The 24,532-nt window shown below is 48.2% G+C and overlaps 1 protein-coding gene across 1 annotated transcript in view; it reads left to right on the top strand.

Moving 5' to 3' along the window:
- Positions 1-5,223: 5,223 nt before the first annotated feature.
- Positions 5,224-24,532, top strand: part of ETV5 (ETS variant transcription factor 5) — a 72,379-nt gene continuing 53,070 nt past the window's right edge. The window contains exons 1-5 of the mRNA XM_056121453.1: positions 5,224-5,407; positions 8,549-8,667; positions 8,775-8,862; positions 8,976-9,023; positions 9,122-9,172. Of these exons, the coding sequence (XP_055977428.1) occupies positions 8,623-8,667; positions 8,775-8,862; positions 8,976-9,023; positions 9,122-9,172 (232 nt within the window). The 5' untranslated portion in view covers positions 5,224-5,407; positions 8,549-8,622. The remainder of the gene's footprint in view (positions 5,408-8,548; positions 8,668-8,774; positions 8,863-8,975; positions 9,024-9,121; positions 9,173-24,532) is intronic.

Genomic DNA, 24,532 nt, shown 5'->3' with positions numbered 1-24,532 from the left:
CACGGAGAGGGTTGACTTCAGCAAATTCTCTGAGCTTCTGGAAAGTCAAGTGCTCTGTGTGGCAACTGTCATTAAACACACGTGCCTTCCCCGGGGCTGAAGGAGGCCAGCCCAGTAGATGTGAGCAGGAGAGCACCCCCACTGGATACTCTCTCCCTATTCCCATGTGGTGGCCATTTGACCCGGAGCAAACAATTTATGTAACCTTTCTGTACCTAAGTCCTCAACTGTGAAAAGTGGAGACGATAATAATAGTACCTCCCCCGGAGAGCTGTTGTTGGGACTGAATGTGCTAATACATGTGAAGTGTTTGGGCAAGTGTCTGGCTCATAGTAAGCAGGCAGTAAATGTCAGCTATTATTATTCCTGCCTATAAGGGATTCAGAAGACAATATGGCCCCTATTTGTTTAAAGAGACATGGAATCGAAAAGATTTTTCTTTTTCTCTCTTCAGGCTTCACAGTATTTATGGTTGAATTTTAGCAAGGGTGTCAGCCAAATCAAATTCTTTTTTTCTCCCTTGAAGATGAAGAAAACATTTTAGAATCTTTTTTCTTTTTGCTTTTTGGGTCACACCTGGCGATGCACAGAGGTTATTCCTGGCTCACGCACTCAGGAGTCACTCCTGGCGCTGCTTGGGGGATCATATGGGATGCTGGGGATCGAACCCGGGTTAGCCATGTGCAAGGCAAATGCCCTACCCCCTATGCTATTGCTCCAGCCCCATGTAGAATATTTTTGACACTGTACTCAAGCTTCTTCTTCCAGCTCTATCAGACTGGGAAGAGTCCTCAAGGGCACTGGAACTCGCACTCCAGCCTTCAGAGAAGGCCCACCCTTGTCTCCCTCTGAAAATTTTGTTTCTTTGTTTTTTGACTGTATCCACTTGTGCTCAGGAATCACTCCTAGCTATGCTCCAGGGACCATATGTGGCACTGGGGATTGAACCTTGGTCAGCTGTGTGTAAGGCAAGCATCTTACCTACTTTACTAGCTCTCAAATCCTCCCCTCAAGAATTTCTAATCAGGGAGGGGGCCAGAGTGATAGAGCAGGTAGGGCATTTGCCTTGCACGCGGCCGACCCCCGGGTTCAATCCCCAGCATTCTATCCCCAAGCACCGCCAGGAGTAATTCCTGAGTGCAGAGCCAGGAGTAACCCCTGAGCATTGCTGGGTGTGACCCAAAAAGCAAAAGCGAAAAAAAAAAAAAAAAGAATTTCTAATCAGGGAAAAAGAGGCATGAGATGGTGAGGCTGCCCCATCTCATACCATCTTGGCAGTCTGCTCTAGCAAGATGATCTGCCTTACACTTTAACTTGTTTTGGATATTTAGTGAAGAGATTTTAAAAGTGGTCCTCTAAAGCTGTGTTTCTCAGCCTTTTCCTGACTGTATCCCCTATGAACTTGTACCTTCCTATGGCCCTCTTGTTCTACCAAATGGCCCCCTAATATTGTGCCATGGTTCTCCATTACATAATTTTCACCTGAGACCCCCTTGGAATATCCTGTAATCCTGGAAGGATGTCATATTCTACCCAGTTGAGAAGTGCTGCTTGAGAGGAAAACAATGTTTCAGGCTAAGGCAGGGAACTCATTTTTCTGTCCTTCAGAATTGTTTGCTGAAGACACGCTGCAAGTCTCAAAATGATGATGGGCTCTTTATGTATTGTGACAAAGTGAGTTTTGCTACCACCAGCAAACAAAGGCTAGGTGGGCACTAGATGAATCTTCCAGAGGGCTGGTCTCTGATTTTGTCACCTTTTCTCTCTCTTTTGGAAGAGAAAAAAAGTTACACTACAATACAAGCGGAACCAGATCTCTGACATAGAAGATGCAGAGTACTGGTTACAGATCTTTAACTCTTTTTTTGTTTATTCTATTATGTTTTATGGAGAGGCTTACTCCTGGCTCTGTGCTCAGGGATCACTTCCTGGTGGGGCTCAGGGGTTGGACGGGGTTGACCACATATAGGGTAAGTCCTTTACCATCTCTCTGGGCCCATGACCCCTAACTCTTCTGCCAGTTCTGTCCTTGACCTGAGTCCTGTGCTCAAACAATATCTCCTGACAGGCTGTGGAGGTTGCCAGAGGGGCACAGGCTTAACCTCCTACAGATGAGCTCAGGAACGTGCTTTCATTTCATCCAAGTTCAACAACCTATTAGCTCTTTGAGCATTGGTAAGTCACTTCAGCACACTGAGCAGCCGCTCCCCTTGCTATAAAGTACAGATAGTACAGCGGATAAGGCTCTTAGCTTGCATGCAGACCATGCCGGTTTGAGCTTCAGCACCATGTATGATTCCCGCTGAACACAGAGTCAGGGGTGGCCCTTGAGTACCACAGGGTGTGGCCTGATGCCCCCATAGAAAGTAAACATAAAATGCATATATAAATCTCAGTGCTATGAAGACCAAATAAGTTAATGCTGTATATGGCATAAACATATATGCACAGCCAACTTCACTGGCTGAAATTATCGAACAGTCTGAGGACTCCTCTAAGACAAAGACTAGATCTTATTTATCTATACATTTTTTTTTTTTTTTGCCTTGCACAGGATCTGGTTCCAAAAAAAAAAAAAAAGTTTAGAGAATGACTACATAATTCATTGACTATAACTGTCTGTTGGCATGAATTCCTATCCAGGATCAAGTATTTGGGGGGCCAGAGTGATAGTACAGTGGGTAGGGCATTTGCTTTGCATGCCGCTGATCTGAACTTGATCTCAGACACCCCACATGGTCCCCTGACCCCTCAGGAGTGCTCCCTCAGCACACAGCTCAAAGTAAACCCTGTGCACCATCTAGTGTACCTCCCAAATAAACAATAAAAATAAAAAACATTTGTGACAACTTTCTTAGAGAAATCCATCCCCAACTCCTTCCGTGTCTCTAATTTAACAGTTATTTAACCCAGAAGCTTCTCTTTCAAAGTGGAAATGGGTCACTTGAGGCATGGGTCACTGGAGTCACACTAGAGGTATGGCTTCCCACCCTGCAGGGGTGGTCACTGTCACAGGAGCATTCTACATTGTTTTTCTAGCCAGGTGAAAAAAAAAAGTATGAGGGAATCACTCCTAGCTAGGTTAGCTGGGGAAGGGGAGAAAAACTGATGTATGTCTGATATACTCCGACTTATCCATGAGGAACCTATCCTGTGGGCTACAGGCATTTCTAAATGCTGGAGCCTGAGGCAGTCGCAAGGAAGGAGGAGTAAGAAAGCATCTCTGGAGAAACTAGAGAACAAGATGAGATGGGATGAAAGGAAGCTAAGTGGGGATCCACCAGAGGAAGATGGAGACGGGATGGATATAGGACCCTACCCATGGTGGGGAGTAACTGTGCTAGGGCAAAGCCTCTAGACACGAAATAGAAAGGGCGCTACCTGGGAAATGAAGAGTGGATCTGATCTATTTCACTTAATCACTTAACTTCCCGTTAGTCGTCGATTTGCTCGAGCGGGCGCCAGTAACGTCTCCATTTGTCCCTGTCGCGTGCTAGTGTAGCCCAATGGCATCTCTTCGCTCCGGGAACATGGAGGGCCTCAAACCGATCGTTCATGATCTATTTAATATTGCATTAAATGAAAACGGGGGTTGGGTGAGGGAATGAGGTTACATTTTAGCTGGAGATGTTTTCTCTAAAAAATCCACATTGTGGGGCTGGAGTGATAGCACAGCTGGTAGGGCGTTTGCCTTGCACGCGGCCAACCTGGGTTCGATTCCCAGTATCTCATAGGGTCCCCTGAGCACCGCCAGGAGTAATTTCTGAGTGCAGAGCCAGGAGTAACCCCTGTGCATTGCCGGGTGTGACCCAAAAAGCAAAATAAATAAATAAATAAATAAAAATCCACATTGCATGCCATACGGTGAGGGTGGGGTGCAACCCTAGAGTGAACTGTCTTGAACCCCCTTAACTCAGGGGTTCTCTCCACATTGGGCTGCTTAAGGAAAGCACCCACCGCTGGCCACACAGCATGAGAGGTAGAGCCAGCTTGCTTCTTGCAAGTCCAGGGCTTGCAGAGGGAGGGTGGAGAGTCGCCTCAAGGCCTTCACAAGACCTCGGGAGCCCCCCCTCTGCCCTCCGGGGCAGATAGCTGATTTATTTGCTTCCGGGAACGTCCTGAGACGAAGCTCAGCAATTGCAGTGAGTGCCCGATCTCTTGGCAAGCGGAGCAGCTCCTCCGCGTTCCCAGCTGCACGGTATCTAATTCACAAACGCACCATCTTGCATGGAAACACTTCTACGGAAAACAAGCCGCTCGGGGAGCGAGGCAGGCGAGCTAAACACCATTCCAAGGGATTTGTTTCTAGGTCGCTGGGTTGGCGTCTTTCCCCCTGCCCGCCCCCTTCCCACAGGGATTTCTTTGGGAGCCCACGGCCCGTCTCCCATCTCCAGAACCCACTCTGAAAAGAGGTGAGAAACGGCAAGTCAAGCAACGGGCACAAAACGGGATTTGGCTGGACGCTGGCCTCTGCCAGGACAAAGTAGTCACTACAGTCCGTTTCTGGGCTCAGATTTTAGAGGGATCCTGCCTCCCCCCTGGAAACCTGGTTAAAGGAAATTAAGGCCTCTCTGAAAGGTAGCTAAGATTAGAGGCCTGGGTTTCCGTTTTCTGTGTTGCTGTGGGCCGAACGCCCAGGTCGGTCAGCGAGTTTCTCTCTGGGTGGAATGACGAATTCTTCTCTCCTGGATTCTAAAATGATAACTTTGCTTGGTGCTGCAGCTGCGAACGTCTGGCGCCCAGCGGCCCACTCCTGGAGGTGGCACGACGGGGGTGGGGAGAGACGGGGGTTGGGTAGGGAAGGGGAAAGAGCCGTGCCTCAATTGAAAAAAAAGAGAAAAGTTGAGCGCGGCGACAAGTAACGGCGGCTTCTCGAGGCTTCGGCCCCTTTAAGTGCTTCACTGACTCAGCTAAGCTTCCCCCTCAGGTCGCGTTTTTTATGAATGAAAAACGTCCTTACATTCATTATATAAACAAGCTCGTGCTGATTGGCCGCCGGCCCCCGGTGCATAAATTATGTAAAACAGACCCCTGAGAAGGCGGGGCGGGACACGCCGCGGACCAATGACGGCCGGAGTTGACGGGGCGGCTTGGCTGGATTTGCACGCAGACAGGGTAAACAAGAGGTGATCGACAGCCGCGGGAGCGGTCTCGGGCCAATAGGAGCCAGACGGGGCCAGGGCCGTGGGCCAATAGCAGCGGGCGGAGCTGCAGGCCGCTGGGGGCCGGGCCAGCGCTCCAGCCTGGTTGGCAGCTGCGGCGCAGAGTCCAGCCGCTGGTGCGCGGAGCGGTTCAGCGTCCTCGGAGCGGTTCGGTCCAGCCATTCGCTCAGGCTCCCGGGCCCGGTGCGCGCGTGCGTGAGCGCGCCTGCGCCTCGGGGCTGCTGCAGGGAGAGGAGAGCGGCCAGGTGAGGGGGCGTCGAGGGCCTGGGGCCGAGCGGGGGAGACGGGGGAGCTGTTCGAGGGACCGATCGGGAGGGCCCAGGTAGCGGGGAGTTCACGGGCGGATTCAGGATCTGCATAGTTGGGGTGCACTTTCTGTCTAAACTGCGCCCCCGCCCCCGCCCCGGGGGGTGGGGGCTGAGTGTCGTCTCCGACCGCGGCCCGGCCCGGTCCGGTTCGGTTCTTGCGAGACGTCGGGCGGGGGCGGCTAACGGTTCCGGAGCGCGCGGAGAGCGGGTTTCCGTACGGCTCGAGGGAGGCGCGCGGGAGCGCGAGGTGCGGGGGCTCCCGGCTGCGAAGGGGTGGGGGGTGCGGAGTTGAGGGCTTTCCGGGCCCCGGAGACCCGAGACCCACGAGAGGGGCTTGGGGGTGGCCGAGAAGAGAGCGGCGCTTTGCAGTTCCCTCCGGGAGAGGGAGGAGAAGCAGCTTGGGGGGGGGGGGAATGCAGGGGAGGGGGCACCTTACTTCCCCCCCCCTCCCCGCCCAACCCGAGCCTGCAGGGGTGAAGTGACAGAGGCATGTGCAGCCAGTGGGCTTGGGGGTCGTTTAAGAACTTTGGGAGGCCTTGCAAGTTTAAGGTCGTGGAAAGTGGACACCCAAGCCCCCCAAGCAGCCCCTCCCCCGACGCCCCGGGAGAGTGAGGCTTCAAGGCTGCATAGCGATGCTCGAAAAATCTGGGAGTATCTGGATGGCGGCGCGGGGGTGGGGTGGGGGGCAGGGAAGAAAGAAGGTACCGAGTGCGGGCGGGGGGGGGGGGAATGGAAAGATGCTGGAGCTTCGCGCTGGATTCGGGGTCTGACCGCATTTTCGGAGGGGAACGGACCTCGGAGGGGAATCGAACTCCTGGTTGCTGAGGGCTGCCAAGGAGCGATCTGGGGGTGTGGGATGGGGGGAAGGAGAGCGAGCGAGCGAGGGAGCAGAAACTGGGAGCAGTTGGTAGCGCCGGGCGCCTCAGCTCCTTTTTTATGAATGTGGGTGACTTTATGAATGAAGCGGGTTTCTTTCGTTGGCTCGCTGCTCTCTCTGCGGCTTTTTTTTTTCCTCCCCCTGTGCTTTTTTTTTTTTTTGTGAATGAAGCTTTGAGCTTCCTTCCAAAAACGCCGGGGTGAGGGGGCCTGCGTCGGAGGCTGGGCGTGCACTGGGAGTGGGGGCGGGGGCGCATCTGAAGGAGTTTTCATGAATGGGGAAGGCTGGGAATCGGGTGGAAGTGTGTCTTGTTTTGTGAATGGGGCCCAGCGCGAGGGATCCAGTTACAGCCTGTACCTGATGGGGCGGCCGCGGCTCGCTCTCCCATTCATAAAACCAGGCCCGCTGCGCGCCGCGGGGGAGGGGCCTGGATCGCGCCGCCGCGCCGCGTTAAAGTTTTCCTGGGGGCACGGGGAAAAGGGGCGGGGGGGTGCACAAAGGAAGTGGTTTAAACTCCTGGATGAACTCGAGCTTTCCCCTGCAGGCTTAAAAAAAATTATACTCTGAACTGGGTTTTTCTAGCCCTTGAACTCCGAGGGCTGCATTAAAGATCCTCAATTTTTTTTGTTCGTGTTTTTTTTTTAATTAAAAAAAATCTTTCTCCCTCTTCTTGGCGATCTCTTTTGCAGCGTATTAACTCGCGAGACTGGAGATAGATCTCTCCGATCTTTCTCCCTCTTGTTCCTTTCCTCCAGTAGATACTTACATGATTTCTAAGGTCACGATTTAATCCGATTTTTGAAGGCGTCAGAGAACTCGTTTTTATTTCCCCGCTCCCAGCTCTCTGCTGAGACTCTTGTATGTGGTTTGAGAAAGACTCTTTACTGTGAACTTTTTTGGCGCTGCCAGTCTAGTCCGGGGATTTTTCTAGGAAGCTCTGAACTGTGCATTTTTGCTCTTCTCCCCTTTTTTTCTCTTTGACTTTGAAACTGTTTCTTTGGGCCAGCGTGCTGAGAGAAGCCTGGCCTTTAGGCGTTTCCTTGTATCTTGTTGACTTCGAAAACTTGGTTTGTTCCACACAGCGTGAAAAACAAATTGGATGGAACTGCCCACTAAGGAGAATTCCCCTATTTTAACAAAAGAATTGTCCTTGAGCATTTTGCATTGTTTGGAGCTGGGTTTAGTGTAACTGTTTTCTCCATTTTTCCGACTTAAGTGCGGTTTCATTTCTAGAATAAAAATATGTACTGGAAGATGGTAGCAAACTAAAATTGGCACTTGTTTTTTTTGCCCCAAGTCAGAAAATGTTCCCTCCTATTCACTTTGACGCTACCCCCCCCCACCCCCAGCCCCTATCTCTCATCCGAGAACCGATTGTGCTGAAACAAGTTTTGTTATTACTGCCTGTTGGAGAGAAATTGACTTCACTATAAGAAATACTTTTCTTTGCATGGGTTTTTGCTTTTAAATACTTGTATTTTTCTAAGCTACTCCGCAGGCATCCATTTAAAATAGGTGCAGTGAAATTTAATCTCTTTCATCCATTACTCTTAATAGCTATTTTATTTTCTTAGAAATGAGTGAGATCATAGATAATCTGTTAAGTTGCCATAGAGATATGTATGACATTCTAGGTACTCCACCTTACTGAATAGGTTTAGATTTTAATTTTAATAAAGGGCTTTTTTTTATAAGACAAGTACACCTCTGATCTGTTATTCCTGAAACTATATATAGCATTTTAACACTGACCTACAAATACTTTTAGAAACATTATGTATGTCAGATTCTTAATTGCCAGTAATTTGGGATGCAAAAACCCAGTTTCTCTACTAACTTACTTTTTACCCAAAATTAAGTTATCTAAAAAAAAAAAACCCAAAAAACCTCCAATGCTACAAGTTCCCCTGAGAATCTTTTATTGGAGAGTATCTTGAAGTCACCCTTTTGTAATGACAGTAATGTCTTGAAAAGAACACTAAGATGACTGAGTAAGTGGCTGTGTCCCTAAGTACATCACAAAGTGTTGATTCCCTGAGTCAATTCTGGTGTCCTGAGTCAGTGAAGCCCACATGCCCGTGGCCTTAAAAAATGTCAGAGAAAGTAAATTTGTACAGGCCCAAGAGAAAGAACAGTGTAAAATTACTTCATTTCTCTTTTTCCCCTCCCGTTGGTTAAAAACTCCCAAATTCCTGTTACAGGAGGACCCCTATCCCCCCAGAAATTACTCAATGCTGAAACCTTTCAAAGTGATCTTAGAGACGTTGGAAGCACCATGGATGGGTTTTATGATCAGCAAGTTCCTTTCATGGTCCCAGGGGTAAGTTTGTGCGGCTTTTGATTTGTTCTATCTCCCAGTCCTGCCACCAGCCCCTCCCAGCCTCCATTCCTACTCTTAGGTCTTCACACTTTTTTGGCCTCTTGCAGAAATCCCGATCAGAGGAATGCAGAGGGCGGCCTGTGATTGATAGAAAGAGGAAGTTTTTGGACACAGATCTGGCTCATGATTCGGAAGGTAGTGAAGGGCTCTGCCTGGTTCTTCAGATGGCGCCCAGGGAAGGGAGCATGTGGGCACTGGCCCCCTGGCAGAGGAATTCTTACCCTGCTGTCTTCTGTTTTTAATTCCAGAGTTGTTTCAGGATCTCAGTCAACTTCAAGAGGCTTGGTTAGCTGAAGGCAAGTTTCTTGGCCGCCCTATTTTCCATATAAAACATTTTACTTTGCTTTTTAATAAAACTTCAAGTTCTAAATTCTATTCTTAATCTCTTTTCCAGCACAAGTTCCTGATGATGAACAGTTTGTCCCAGATTTTCAGTCTGATAACTGTAAGTACCTTTCTCGTGTTGGCCTGAAATTGTTTGCTCTTTGATCATCGGTGTCTAGAAGACTCTTTCCAGCTGTAGCCAGTATATGTAGACAGTGGAATCCATTTTGTTGCTTTTTAATTCAAAACCCTTTTGATTTTATGGTCATGAGAACGTGTTTCATTCCTAATTGAAATTATTTCTTGAGTGTTCTTATTCTGTTACAGGTAAAATTTACTGAAGACTTAATTCCATCTTTTTTTTTTTTTTTGGCTTTAGAGTATTGTAAGACTTCAAACTCAAAATTATAAATTCAGTGACATTAAATGCAAGAGGTTGGTTGGATCCCAGACTTCCCTGATCTTACACTGTTTTTTGGTTTGCTTTTACAAATTGAGTATTTGAGGGAATCTGAATCTGACACTTCCTTTCTTTTAAAGGTGCAGAATATAGATCATGGAAGCTTCCTATTACTGGTGGTTTCATCATGTCCATTCTGTCTCTGTTATAAACTCACATGGGTTGGTCACCCAGCCACCCTGTTTGTACTGTATTTTTCATGTCATTAAGGGCTTTTGATAATAAGTGCAGCGTGGAACTCACAAGATGGCTTTCAGTGCTATCAGGGGCCTGGTGCGCTTTGCACTGATATTTGGGGGCTGTTCTCAGCAGGTTCGGGAGCTTTTATGGTCCAGGCAGAGCTATCAAGGACAAAGCTGGCTGATGAAATTTGAGCAGCACAGGGCAGCTCTAGAGAGCATTAGTCACTGGCGAATGAGCAGGTTTAAGAGAGGCCTGGAGAAAATACTGCCTCTCTTGAGAGTTGCATCATAGAGAAATTCATGTCTTAGTCATAGTTTATAATAGCAAGCACCTGAGCCAGGCAGGGATTTGATTTCGTGTTTTGCACCAACAAAATCTTCAGCTTTGTTGGAGCTTTCCTATTCTGTGTGTGTGTGTGTGTGTGTGTGTGTGTGTGCGCGTTTGTGTACGCGTGTGCGCGCGTGTGCATGTGTGCATGCATGCATGTGTGTGCATGCAAGCCCCATTGGGTGCGAGGGTATCGTTAGTTCCCAGGTAAAGCTGGGTGTTCTAAATTATTAAACGGAAGAACAGAGGTTCCAGCTAACCATTCTGTAATGATAGGCCTTAAACCCAAGGCACAATGCCATGAAACTTTAAAAGGGTCTAAGCTCTAACTCACAGATGCATCAGTTACCTTAGCTTTGTTGCAGCTTGCTGTGGATGTTTTCTATAGGAGAGTAAATGCATGTTAATTATTTCCCTTTGATTGCTTTCAAGTGATTGGGAAACTTGCCACCGAAAGGCTAAAGATAACCCAAATTCGGGGGAGGGGGTGGGGTGGGGGGGAGAGAGAGAGAGCGCGCGCACACACACACACACACACACATACACACGTTTGTGCGCCCACTCGCATGATAAAAGACAGGATTTGTAATCCCACTTTATTGTGTGTTGACAATTTGGCCAGGCCTTTCCAGTTCTTGCTCAGAGCAGCATAAATTGCAGGCGGTTTGGGAGGTGGCTTTCTTGGCAGAAGTTCTTTGAAATGCTTTTATGACACTTTTGTTTGTTTCTCTGTAACCCAAAAAAGAGATAAAGGGGAGGTGAGATCAGTGTATTCAAATAGATTTCATGTGCTAAAGCAAAGGTATGTTCTCTAAAGAAAGATGAAGGGGATTTATAGTGAGAGAGCTGTTTATCTGCAGGAATAGACTAAAGTGAAGAAATCAATAAGTGTGTTTTGGCTCCTTAGAAGTAATCCTGCCCAGCGACTAGAATGTGCTATGGTCTTTCATTAAAATGCCATCCCCAGCACGGAGGTGCTTTGGGAAATGCTCCTGCTACTCAGTGTCACATGTTTCATTTGCCTTTTGCTCTGCCTGTCTTTTGAGGATCAAACAGATGGTTGTGTAGTCCAAGTCCTTTACTAATTCTCCCCTTAACCTCCCCTTCCCCCTCTGATTCTTACTTCTGAATTTGGAGTTTCAAGAAGGATAGATTCAAATATATAAACTGGCCTTGGTGGTTAGAGAGAAATGCAAATGTGACATAGAGTGTCCTGAAGCCATGCTTTCTTTTCATTTTATTGTTTTTGGTTTTTGGGTCACACCTGGCGTCACTCAGGGGTTACTCCTGGCTCTGCACTCAGAAATTACTGAAGGGGGGTGCTCGGGGGACTATACGGGATGCCGGGGATTGAACCTGGGTTGGCCATGTACAAGGCAGACACCCTCCCCACTGTATTATTATCACTCCAGCCCAAACCCTGTGTTCTTCCTGTGTATGAGATGGGTTCGCTGACATTGTAGGGCAGGAGCCGGGCAGGCTTCTTGCTCTTTAGGTACGCCTCATAGCCTTGAGGAGTCCAGCTCCTCTTTGGTACCTTTCTGTAAGAGCCCATTATCAATGGTGGGGAGTGGGGAATGAAAAAAATTCATGCCAATTTAATTAAATCTTAAATTGTTTGTTTGAATTACCCAGTCAGTGATCTATAAATGAAACTTGTACTCGCTCAGGGAAGCAATGGTTTCCCTATACTAGCAGGAACATTTATCACTTGTTCTTCTCTGGCCTGCCACGGGCGGTAATCTGCTGCTAATGATTTGATTAATTTTGCACATTAATTTTCTGTGATTTATGCATGTGAGAAAAGAGTGGAAAAATACTAATGTGGTTAATTGTTTTTATTTTAGAATGTCTGTTTTGAAGATTATGGCTCGCTGTTTTTTTTTTTGGTAAAGTCTAATAAGCTAAACTTCTAAAAAAGATTATTTTATAAAATTTCCGGAAGTGAGTTATAGTCAGCCAGCCATAGGTATGATTTAAAGACAACAACAAAAATATAGTTTTTATAAGATTTAAGAGATACGTGAAGTTAACCTCTGACTGTGCGGTTTTCACCTTACCTCACAAAAAGACATTAGTCAAGAATCTCAAGTCTGGAAACTCTTAAAGGTCAAATCCAGGGGAGTAGAAATTGTAGATCTTGGAGGTTATGCCAGTTCAGTTCATTTCCCCTTTGGTCCTGAAAAGTAGCCAGGATGATACCAGATTGTTTGGGCCAGAAATCCCTCTTAGAGTCTTTTCCAACCATTCATTTCCCTGCGGGGATGATAGAAGGTTTAGATACCTGGAGACTTTCGTGGTTTAGGGTAAATGAGAGGGGTTAGGTGGAAAAAAAGAAGGGAAAAAATTATAAAACAATATTGTTAAGGAAAATTCTCATAAAGTTGCAAAGTCAGAGGATACTGCTGTGTTTAAGGGTGCCCAGGGCCTTCCCTTATTTATTTCAAATAACTAGACAGCCTCAGCAGTCTGCCGCCAGCACGCCTAGTGTTGGAGTCTTCCTCACTCTCGGATTTGAGAAACTTACTAAGGATCTTGGTGCTTGGAGTTTATTTCATCCAGGATTTGGGGAGAGAGAAATTCCAAATTTACAAAACAGAAAAATTGCAAAACTACGTCTGAGTACAGATACAACTGCTTTTATAGATATACATGGCATATTTTAAATAAATGCATGAAAACGGCTTTATCTCTGTAAGGGTGTGTGTGTGTGTGTGTGGTCAAATACATATCTTTAACACATACAGCTATCAAGGCAAGGAACTGGGACGAAGAGAAAGATTTGTATGTCTCTTTACTAGGTATTTTCAAGAATGAACCACAAATCAAAACCTTTGAGAAAAATTGGAAGTTCTGCACTGACTGGGTGCTAAAGATTGTTACTAGATTTAGTGTATCTAAGGAGTGGTTTTTAAACACATTTCAATTCTGAGTTTTTTCAATCTCTTTCATTGCAGTTATGATACTATAAATAATTACCTGTCAGCATCTTGAATAACCAGAGCCTTTTTATGGTCGTGGGAGAGGCATGATAAAATCTCGTTTTAAGCCCTGACCCCCATACCAGATATAATTTAGGCAATTGTTCTAAAATCCACATGACCTTATGTTCCCCTTGAAGTGTTCCTTTTAGATCTGTGGTTCAAAAAGAATAGACCAACGGGGGGAAGTAAGAGTAATTTCCTAAGGACTGGCTAATTAACTGATAAAATCGACTTTTTCATAACTACAGTGCAATACAAGGACTGCGGAAATAGGATTAACTGTTAGGACAACCCTTAAGCCTAAAGCACATCGATCTTAATTCTGTATCAATATGGGATTATTCAACTGGCCTCTTTTTTTCTCTTTTTTTTTTTAACTTTACAGATGAGGTTGGTATCAGACAGCACACTCCTTTCAGGGGAGGGCCCGTCCTTTCAGAGCTTGGTGGCGCCTGTTTCTATTTGAAAAAGTTGTCAGAGAAAGTAAAAAAGAAGAAGAGTAGGGATTTTGAAAAGAAGAGGCTTGAGGGAATCAAGGCTAGCAGTTTCTGCTTTCCAGAGCCAGTTGGAAGGAAGGAGGTGCAGAGCTGAGAGGTTCGAAGGCAGATTTTATAGGGAAACTTGGGAGTCTTCAGTAGGCAGCTAGCTTTCCTCGGCCAGAGTGCTCAGTGACTTGAAATCCCTTTCTGATTTGGTGGCCTCTGATCCTTAGACTTACTGACCCAGCTCCTGGATTCCCCATTCATCGAAAAGCTTGACACCAGCTCTGCTCTCATCTAACTTGGATTCATTCAGCTCTGTCTAGTTGAGAAACAGGATTGTGTTCTTCCTTGTCTGTCATTTGGCACATGGACCCCCAGGAGAACCCAGTAGCTTTTCCTGCCCTTTGTATTTGCTGAGAGAGACTTGGGCTCAGGAATCACATCTGGGCCATACCGGGCAGATCGACTTTGGAGCTTGCAGGCGTAAGATGCTGGCACCCACCAAGCAAAAATTGCTGCATCTCCCCACTTTCAGACATTCTTTGCTGTGAGAAGATTATGACATAGGTAGCTGGAGAAAGCTGTGAACTTGCATTATCTGCCATTTCTAGATAGTGTTGTTTTAATTTCAGTCCAACTGAAGTTGTTCTTCAGTCAAGAACAACTTGACTGGTCATAGGTTGGGTGGGATGTGTAATCCCCTACCAGGAGACAGTTTCCCCCAAACATGTTTTCTCGGGTTTGAGTAGTGGTAGCGGCTGACAGCGCCCCCTGGGGTGGATGGAGGCCCCGGAGGCAGCTTGTTCCCCATCTGTGCCCTGGCACAATGCACTCCTCCACTTGGAATCCAAGGAGCTCAGGGTCTTGTCATGCTGCAGCTCTGAGCTCTTGGACTAGTGCCAGGCACGCTGATGCCAGTCCCGGATTAGGTTGCTTTTTTAAAAATTCATTTTGTGAACTCATCAAGCTCATTTCACATCAGCGTTGGTCTTCAGTTTCTCTCATTGTCCCACCCCTCAAAGAGGTCTGGCTTGCAGGAGGGGCAGGATGCTTGTCCCTAGTTATTATGTGTTGGTGCTTGTGGCAGTGTGTGGGTATAAGGACACTCTTGCACTTGGCAGGTGCTGTCGACTAGCAACTCGCATCGCTTTAGATTTCAGGGCTACACCTGACGGGACTTAGGGGCTGAGGGACTGGGCAGTCTCCAGGCTCAAACTTGGCAGTTTGAGCTCCTCCTGCTTGTGACCTTGAATACCAAGCACATCTTTAAGGGACATCTGTGGACGGACCCTGCAGAGCAAATCAAAGAGATGCTTCTGCTTAGAAGCATTGAAAGGAGTAAAATAAGATCAGGAAGTCATTTTTAAAATAACCAAACACTTGATGAAAGGGGCAGGAGAGACAGTACTCTCAGAGTAGGGTGCTTGCCAGGGATGCAGCCCACCCAGGTTCTATCCTTGGCATCCTGGGCCACCCTGAGCACGACCCAGGAGTAATGCAGAGCCAGGAGTTACCCCTGAGCACTGCACGGTGTGGCCCCAAAGCAAACATAATGAGAAACTGATCAAAGAAACTTTATTCTTCTGGATGTAATTTTTATAAAGGGGTTATGCTTTAGAAACGACAAAACAGGAGTAGAGCAATAGAACAGGTAGGGGCTTGCGTTGCAGGTGGTGGCCGACCAGGGTTCGATCCCTGGCATCACATAAGGTCTCCCGCAGACCACTAGGAGTAAATGCAGGAGTAACCCCTGAGCATCGCGGGGGGTGTGGCCTCAAAACAAAACCCTACTGGTCTCCCCAAAACAAACACAAGGCACTGGACCCAAGAAATCTGAGAAGTCTGGACTGTGACTATTGCCGGGTGGGGGAGTCGCTGTTAAACCATAGCAGTTTTTAGCCCTGCATGTTGTAATTGTCAAGGGCCTAGATTTCACCTTTGCAAACCTGAGTGGCCACTCTCTTCCCCTTTGAAATTTCATAGGTATGGGAGTTGGGTGGGGGGTGGGGGGGTTGCCTATTGACCTCTCAGGCCGGAAGAGGAGTTGAAACCAGGAAAAGCTGTTCCTAATGGGTAGCCTGCCCCCTTCCCTCAGCAGCCAGTCAGTCTAGTGGGTGTCTCCGGAGACCCGCTCCCTTGGGCGGGCAGCCAGTGGCTCCCAATATAGCTGTTGGAATGAATGGGAAGGTGAAGCGCCTGGAAGGGCCCCTTCTAGGGAGAGCTGTCCCATAATGCAGACCAGCTCCTTGCCCCCACCCCCGCCCCCACTCCCACCCCCACCCCCACCCCCAGCCCTCTTAGCTGCAGATTCTGAGCTGGATTGCACCAGAGTTTGCCTTTAGCCTGAGGGAACTTGCCAGCCAGCCTCCCCAGGGGCTGACTTGCACCCCCTTGCCCATTGCAGCCCGGGGGGGGGGGGGGGGGGGTGTGTCTCGGCCATCTGAGCCGCGGGGAGGGGGAGGGGCGGCCAGGCGCCTGCCTGGGCTGAGTTTCTTACATAAACGCGGCTCGCGTCCCTTGCAGCGACAGCTGCCCCCCCCCCCACCCGCGAGTCCCCCTCTGCCCGAATGGAGCATTCCAAATTGGTTGTGAATGGAGGGCGGGGCTCCCTTGCAGACTTTTTCAATGAATAACCAGACCCCATTGTGCAGCCGGTGGAAAAACAACCAACTCGAACAACACGGGGACTGTTAGAAATATGCTGCTGATTGGCAGCTTGGAGCACCTCCAAAATTAGTTTCCTTTGGCTTCCCTGCTGTTCCCTGTTCTCCGAGGCTGGGCTTTAATGGGGTTCTGAGTTCTCAAGTGCTGGCTTTAACCCTTCCGTTGCCGTTGCCGGGCCGGGGTTCACGGGGTGAAGGGCCACCCCTGACCGCCGAGGGGGTGCATCTCTCTCCCCATCCCCCCTTATTCTTTGTCTCCCCTTTCAAACTGTAGCTGTCCAGAGAGTGATAATAGGGGAGCGCGGTTCCGTTTCCCTTGCAGAGAGAGCTGTTGAGACTTGATCTGAGGCTATTACCCTTTTATCTATCTCCTGCTTCCCATGGGCTGTGGCTTTCGCTCCCCATTGAAGATTCCTGCGTGCGCTCCTCTGCCAAGCCCCGATCCTTACTTCAGCTTTGCAAGAACAGTGCCTGCACCAGGAGGATCTTTCTTGTTGAGGCTGACATGGGAACCTGGAGTGGGGGGTGTGTGTGGGGGGCAAAGCTGTCATTTCTCCACTCCTCTGCTTTCCCCTTAAATTGCCCAGTGTGGGGGTTGGAGTGATAGCACAGCAGGTAGGGCGTTTGCCTTGCACGTGGCCGACCCAGGTTCAATTCCCAGCATCCCATATGGTCCCCTGAGCACCGCCCGGAGTAATTCCTGAGTGCAGAGCCAGGAGGAACCCCTGTGCATCGCCGGGCATGATCCCTCCCTCCCCAGAAAAAAATGTGCCCAGTGGGTTGGATCTGTGTCAATGTCAGGACCACCTTCCCAGAGGGACTTCTCTGGGGGGGGTGGGGCTTACCCAGCCGGCAGGCTGCCCTTCCTCCCGACCTGGTGTGGATGCTTTGCCCTCTTCTTCCACCCCCATCCCAGGAAATGCCAGAAAGGAGTCAGAAAGCAGAACCAGAGTGACCTCCTCACCCCAGAACCAGCCAGGTTCCTAGGGCTTCATTTGCCTCGCCCCAAATAGCCACCAGCCTCTTAGCTCACAGCTCACCGACAACCCCCGCAGGGCTGCTTGAACTCCACCCGGCTGCTGGGTGAGCATAAAAAGGACAACGGGTTAGAAAGCAAAACAACACTTAGCAGTAATCCGGTGCAATTTCCTAGCATTTCAAAGCGCTCTTGCTCCTCATCCTCACTGCTGTAATGGGCTTGTGTGTATTTGTGTTGTGCCGGGAGGGTCCCCCTCCCCCCCAAAAAAAACATTTCCCTTGCTGTAAATTGGTCTTGCAGGAACATTTTCAAGGCTTTCCTAGATTGTCACTTCTGTGAGGGCTTAGAAGCCACAGCTCAGAGGTCACCCTGGTTATCAGCTGTGAGGGAGGACTCCGGGATTCGCGCTCTCTCAGCTGGGAAGGATTTGGGCTTACATAAATGCTTTTCTGCCAAGTGCCTGGGGATGCTTTGTGATCGCCTTAAAAGAGCACTTAATGAGGGGCTTTTCCTCCTCTCCTTCCTCTCCCCCCCCCATAAGCGGAGGGAATATGTCTCTTCCATGGTCGCCCTTGGTGCAGACCAGACCCTAGAATGCCGCTCCCTGACTTCCCAGTTGGATTTTTCATGAGGAGTACCTCAGCAGTGCTCGCTGCTCAGGGACCCACTCCAGCCCCCCCCTAACTCCCTTTTGACATATTTCCCATTTTATTCCTCCCGTGGAATTTTCTCTCCAGAAATCTCAGAAGACCACAGCATACGGGTCCGAATGTAGTCTCTATTTCGAAGACCATTTAGCATAGTCACTGCTTCCCCCGTTGCCTTGCCTGTTAAGAACAGGAAACAGTTCCTCGTTGCTACTAAGATTGATACTAAGAAGTCTTTCAGGGAGCTGAGAAGACCCTCTTCCTACTTTGTTTGGGCTTCACCGCCCCCAACCCCCACAACCTGGCTATGCGCAGGGCTCACTCCTGACTTGGTTCTGCACCCAGGGATCACTCCCGCTGGGGGTGGGGGTTTCTGCAGTGCCAGGGATGGAACCAGGGTCTGCCTCATGCAAAGGCAGCTCCTTACCAATTGTATTATCTCTCCTCCTCCTCCTCATGCTGCTTTATACCTGCCTTGGCACCAACATCTGCTCTGCACACACTCAGTGCCTGGGAACATTTGCACAGCACCACACCTTTTGGAACGTTCTCTGCCCACCCTGTCTTTCAGCAGCCTCCAATATCAGCCTCTGGGGGGCAGCAGACGAGTTGGGGGGGACGTCCTCAGGGAGGGGTTTCAAAGGCTGAATCCTTGAGTCCTTGGAGTGACCTAAGAGATAACTAGAGATAAAGGAGTTACGGTGCGATTTGCATCTTCTGAGTGTGCCTTTGGGGGGGCTGGGCTGGGTCTTCTGAGGTTGTGCTGAGACTTTGCAGCTGACACTGGGTGGTCTGTGCAGACACTGTCCCATTTGAGGCCCTCCTGACGCACTTGCTGTGTTTCTGCTTTTAGGAGGAGCCGGCTATAGATAGAAGAGAAGGCTTCTGGGGTGGGGGGGAGGGCAGAGCTGATTTCCCTCGGGTTTGGATTCCTGTCAGATTTTAAGGGTGAATTTTAAACTTGAAGTCGAAGATAAAATTTTCCACAGCGCTCGAATCCTACTTCAAGTCTGGTTAACACTTCTCCTTGATGCCAGTTTAGATGAGGATTATATAAATTGGAAATCGATTCTGGAAGGGCTGTTTAAAAAAGAAACATTTTGGGGCCAGAGCGATAGTACAGAGGGTAGGGCACTTGTCTTGCATGTGACCAACCTGGGTTCGATTCCTGGCACCCTATATGGTCTCCCGAGCATCTCAAGGATTGATCCCTGAGCCAGGAGTCTGCCCTGAACACTGTCAGGTGTGGCCCCCAAATAGAGAACAACAGCCATTTTGTTTTGCATTTTTTCTTCCCCATTCAAGAAAAAAGCCCCATTTCCCCTTTCCTAGTGGTGTTTTCACTGGAAGCAGCACTTTCTGGTCACTTCGCCCAGCTGGTTGACGTAAGGAGCTTTCCTGTCATTGCTCGCAAAACTCCGAGGGGGACTGCAAGACTCTTAAATTTTTTCCTTAGTCACAAAAATGAAATAGTGTTTGTCCTGTGAACAGTTGCCCTAGGATAACAGTTGGTGGCACAATCCTCAGATCTGTCCCCTGCTGTCTTTGTACCTCTTGGTCACTCTTCTCTCCACTGCTCAGGTAGGAGCGAGCGCTGAACTGTAGGTTGACAAAGGCCCACTAAGGTGATCGAAGGGAGGGTTGAGACTTTGTGTGTGTGTATGTTTGTGTGTTTGGGTCACACCAAGCACAGGGGTTGGTTAATTGTGGCTTTTCACTCAGGAATTACTCCTGGCGGTGCTCAGGGGACCATTTGGGATGCTGGAAATCAAACTCGGGTCGGCTGCATGCAAGGCAAACGCCCGACACACTGTACTATCGCTCCAGCCCTGGAATGATACTGTGGAAGCCAGAGGAGCACCTTACTTTATTCTGACACTCTTTGGAGTTCCCTCTGTGTCCCCCCTGCTTTGGGTTTTGGGGTCACACCTGGTGATGCTCAGGTCTTACTCCTGACTCTGCAGTCAGGAATTACTCCTGGCAGTGCTCAACTGGATTTGGGCACATTCTTTCCTGAGTGCCTGCTTCTCCCTTAAGTTTGAGACTTCCGAAATCAAAGCTTCTGGGTTTTCATTTCAGAATCCTCCTTTATCTTATTTTATTTTACTTTGTTTTTTTCTTTTGGGCCATGCCCAGCTGCCAGGGATCACTCCTGGTGGTGCTCAGGGGACCATATGCAGTTCTGGTTACCAATGTTACCCCGGTTACCAATGTGCAAGGCAAGTGCCTTACCCACTCACTGCTGCCCACCCCGTTTCAGAATTCTAAGTGAATAATCCTAAATTGTTCGAATGAGTGAGCCCCTTGATGACAAGGAACTGCACAAATTGAAACTATCTGAAGAATAATTCTGAGCTGTGAACTTAAAGTATTCTGAAACTAGTATATCTGGGTCAAAAAACAACAAACAGCCCTTATCTCGCTAATAACTGAAGTTTCTGTTTGGAAATGATGGTTTGAAAGATGGAGTTTAGCACCAAGTATGAGTCATGTGTCTCCCCTCCCCCAACAATTGTTGTCTTATATTTTACTTCTATTTATTTATTTTTGGTTTGAGGTGTTATACTCAGATGTGCTCAAGGCTTACTCCTGGCTCTGGGCTCAAGAGATCATTCCTGGTGGGGTTTGGGATACCATGGCGGGGGGGGGGGGGCAGGACTCAAATCTGGGGTGGCTGCATATCAGGCAAGCCCCCAACCCACTGTCCTATCACTCTAGCCTGAGCACCCCCCACCCCCAGTCTTGACTCAGCGCTTATACCTGAGGTGGGTCCCTGTCTTTGAGGTGACCCCCTCTTAGGGGTGGAAAGGAGAAGGAACAATTACGTAAATTATCCTTTTCCTTCCATTTTGGCCAAACTTAGAGTAGAAACCTTAAAAATTACCTCTGTCATTATTGGTAGACTGAGGTGAAGAAAAGACAAGACCAGTCTCCCAAATTCCTTTTTTTTTTTTTTTTTTTGCTTTTTGGGTCACACCTGGCAATGCACAGGGGTTACTCCTGGCTCTGCACTCAGGAGTTAGCCCCGGCGGTGCTCAGGGGACCATATGGGATGCTGGGAATCGAACCTGGGTTGGCTGCATGCAAGGCAAACACCCTACCCACTGTGCTATTGCTCCAGCCCCCAGTCTCCCAAATTCCATTTCCCGACTTATTCTACTCGTTGATTTCCCAGGCCATGACATTCTGTTTTCGTCTCTTTGAATCGTAGCCACTGTGATTTATAATACTGTCTATGATGTCAAATGAAGGTTTCGTGTGTAGAACATTCCAAGACCCCGCACCGGGTCCCTCCTTTACCCCCCCCCCCCTCCGCCCCCCATCTCCTCAGCATGGTAAGCCCAGTTCTACAGGCCAGTTCTATTACTTTGGGCTTTGCTCTTCTCTTGCTATCAAGCCAGCATCTTTAAGTCATCATCCTTGTCCCCTGAACGATAGACTGCCCCAAGTGCTCTCCTCCCTTCTCATCTCTATCCGCCCCCCCATATTTTTAGGACACACCCATAAGCAGTGCTCAGGGCTATTTCTTGCTCTACGCTCAGAGACCACTTACGGCGATGCTCAGGTGACCATCTGGGGACCCAATCCAAGTTGGCCATGTGCAAGGCACCCTACCTGCTGTACTGTTGTTTCAGTCCCATGTCCCTGAGCGTTCTTTCATTGCTGAGGTTTCTGTCACACCTGCTTTGTCATTACTCTGAGCTTTCCCTTGTCCTTGCAGCTCTAGAGAGCAGGAGGCGCTCTGGGCCCTTGTCACTGGGGAGCAAATGACCTTGGGCACTTTGTGCTGTCCTAGCCAGAGCCTGCCTCCCTCCATCTGTCTCACTACCTGTCTAGCACCCGGTGTCCTTCTTGCTTTAGATACTGTTGAAAGAGCTAAGGACATCTTGAACATCCCCCAACCCCACACTTTGACTGACTGATACTAATCTCTTCTTTTGACTTGCAGTTACTCATCTTGCAGAAACAGCCCAAATTCACACCAGGGTCAAAGTGTAGTTTTTTGTGTTCTGACCAGTTATGTTTCTTTTGGTTCATGATTTCATTTTGACCATGTGCTGGTGTCTCTGTTTCTGGAAGAAACAATGGAATAGGAAGGAGGAGAGGAAAGAAAAATTGTGTGGATATTTTCACCATTGAGCTGGCTTAGCACCCCTCTGGCCTGTCCTAGGAAGCTCTAGATAATTTAAGCGTTTTGTTCAACTGTGAATTCTCCCAGTAAAACCCCTCCCTCTCGGATATGCCCGGGGGTCATGTAATTCTCTCTTTCCCACCAGAACATTTCTTTCTTTTTTTTTCTTTTGGGTCACACCTGTCAATGTACAGGGGTTACTCCTGACTTTGCACTCAGGAATTACTCCTGGCGGTCCTCAGGGAACCATGTGGGATGCTGGGGATCAAATCCGGGTAGGCAGGGCAGCGTGCAAGGCAAATGCCCGCAAGATGCTGTAGTATCACTCCAGCCCCACCCACAGCAAATTTTAAAAAAATCCCTTTATGAGTATAAAACCATCATTTTTGTCTTGGGATTTTTTTTTTTTTTTGGTAACTTGGGCTACACCCAGCCATACTCAATGGTTAGTCATCATGGTTCTCAGGGGACAGGATAGAACCTGGGTGGGATGTGTGCAAGGCAAGTGCCTTACACTCTATACTGTCTGGTTCTTCATCTCTGTATCTGTTTGCTGTCTGTCTCTTTCTTCAACATGATCGCCTTTTAAGCTAGGACTGCTGATGTACTTTGACATCTTTCTTTTCTTTTCTTTTCTTTTCTTTTCTTTTCTTTTCTTTTCTTTTCTTTTCTCTTCTTTCTGCTTTTTGTGTCATACCCAGCCGATGCTCAGGGGTTACTCCTGGCTCTGCACTCAGGAGTTACTCCTGGCGGTGCTTGGGGGACCACGTGGGATGCTGGGAATCGAACCCGGGTCGGCCGTGTGCAAGGCAAACGCCCTACCCTCTGCTATTGCTCCAGCCCCACGTTGGCTCTTTAAAAGTTGATTTTTCTGTTGACACTTTGTGTATGTGTTTGTGTGTGGGGGGGGGGGGGGATTGGGGAGGTGAATGGAGGATGTGTAGGAAATGGGGTCCCCCAACCTGGGTTCCCTGAACCTGGGCCACTCCCAGCCATACATTGACCAGTTGCTCAGGGCTGAGCAGACCAGGCAATACTGGGAGCCACCCGGTCCTCTCTTGTATTTGGGGGCAGCCAGAGCCATACACGGTGGTGCTCGGTGAGCATCAGGTACTGGGGGTTTAACTAGAGACCCAGTGCCTGCAGGCCCTTTGAGCGAGGGTCCCAGCTCTCCGTTGGTTTTTTCTTTGTTTTTGGTTTTGGGTCACATCCAGCAATGCACAGAGGTTACTCCTGGCTCTGCACTCAGCAATTATTCCTGGCAGTGCTCAGGGGACCATGGGATGGCGGGGATCAAACCCGGGTCAAATACATGCGAGCAGGCACCTTACCCACTGTATTATCTTTTCAGTTCCATTTTTATTTTTAATTCAAATTTTATTTACTTTCCATTTGGTTCACAGTACTCTAGAATTTCAGCGACACACCTTTATACGTATAAGCCTCTGTTACCCACCGTTGAAGTTATCGTTATTCCACTAGCAAAATGATCCTTCTCTCCATTCCTTCCTCTCACCCCATCCTTCCCCTTTCCCATCGAAAAGTTAAGTTTCGTTTTTGTCATTTGAAAATGAACAAAATGAACAGTTGTGTGAGTTCATTTTCTTTTTTTTTTCTTTTTTTTTTTTTTTGCTTTTTGGGTCATACCTTGCAATGCACAGGGGTTATTCCTGGCTCTGCACTCAGGAGTTACTCCTGGCGGTGCTCAGGGGACCATATGGGATGCTGGGAATCAAACCCAGGTCAGCCGTGTGCAAGGCAAACGCCCTACCTGCTGTGCTATCTCTCCAGCCCCCGAGTTCATTTTCTTTGACTGTTTTTATTCCACACGTGAGTGAAATGATTGGTAAATCTTAGACTTCCTAATGTATTTCACTTAGCACCATCTCCTAGCTATCTTGTCTTGAAAGGCATCATTTTATTTGTCCAGCTGAGTAGTCCAGCGAGTATTCTGTATACCACCCAGGGGTTGTGGGGGCCACACTACATCTTGCAGTGCTGGGGCCAGTCCAGTTCAATACCGAGAGGACCACGTGGTTCAGGAATTGAACTTGGGCGCAGCCTATTGAGTTATCTCTCTGGCCCCATCATTTTTCCTTTCACTCAACTTTTTAACTGAGGTATCATGGTTTACAGTTGTATTATTGTTCTGTGCTTCCAGTACTGCTATGCCACGCCTATCACCGGTGCTGTGTTCTTTCAGCCACTGTACCTAGATCCTTGCATGATCTCCCCTCCCTCCGCACACACACCTTTGTCATACTTGGTTCTCAGTTCTTTTGTCCCCCAAACTTCTTTGTGCTGTCTATCTACCAGTGGATAAATAGGTTGGTGCCATGAGTTCATGTCTTAGCTATTGTGAGTAATGCTGGAGTGAACATAGAGGTGCAAATATATTTCCTTTTGAAGTCATGCTTTGAATTGATTTTTGATAGTTGGTAAATAAATATTAATGCTTAATCAAGCATAGGTAGGATTAACGTATCATGCGGTTTTTGATTTTTTTAAGGAATCTGTACCATTTTCTGTAGTGTACAAAGATTTCTGTATGTCATTGCTCTCACCACTGTTACCGCCTGTCTTTTTATGTGGTTATACTCACTGGTGTTAGATGATATCTCAAT

The sequence above is a fragment of the Sorex fumeus genome, unplaced genomic scaffold, assembly GCF_029834395.1.
Source record: "Sorex fumeus unplaced genomic scaffold, SorFum_2.1 ptg000044l, whole genome shotgun sequence".
Classification (NCBI taxonomy): domain Eukaryota; kingdom Metazoa; phylum Chordata; class Mammalia; order Eulipotyphla; family Soricidae; genus Sorex; species Sorex fumeus.
Note: the sequence above shows the minus strand (reverse complement) of the source record. Positions and strands in the feature narration are given on the sequence as shown.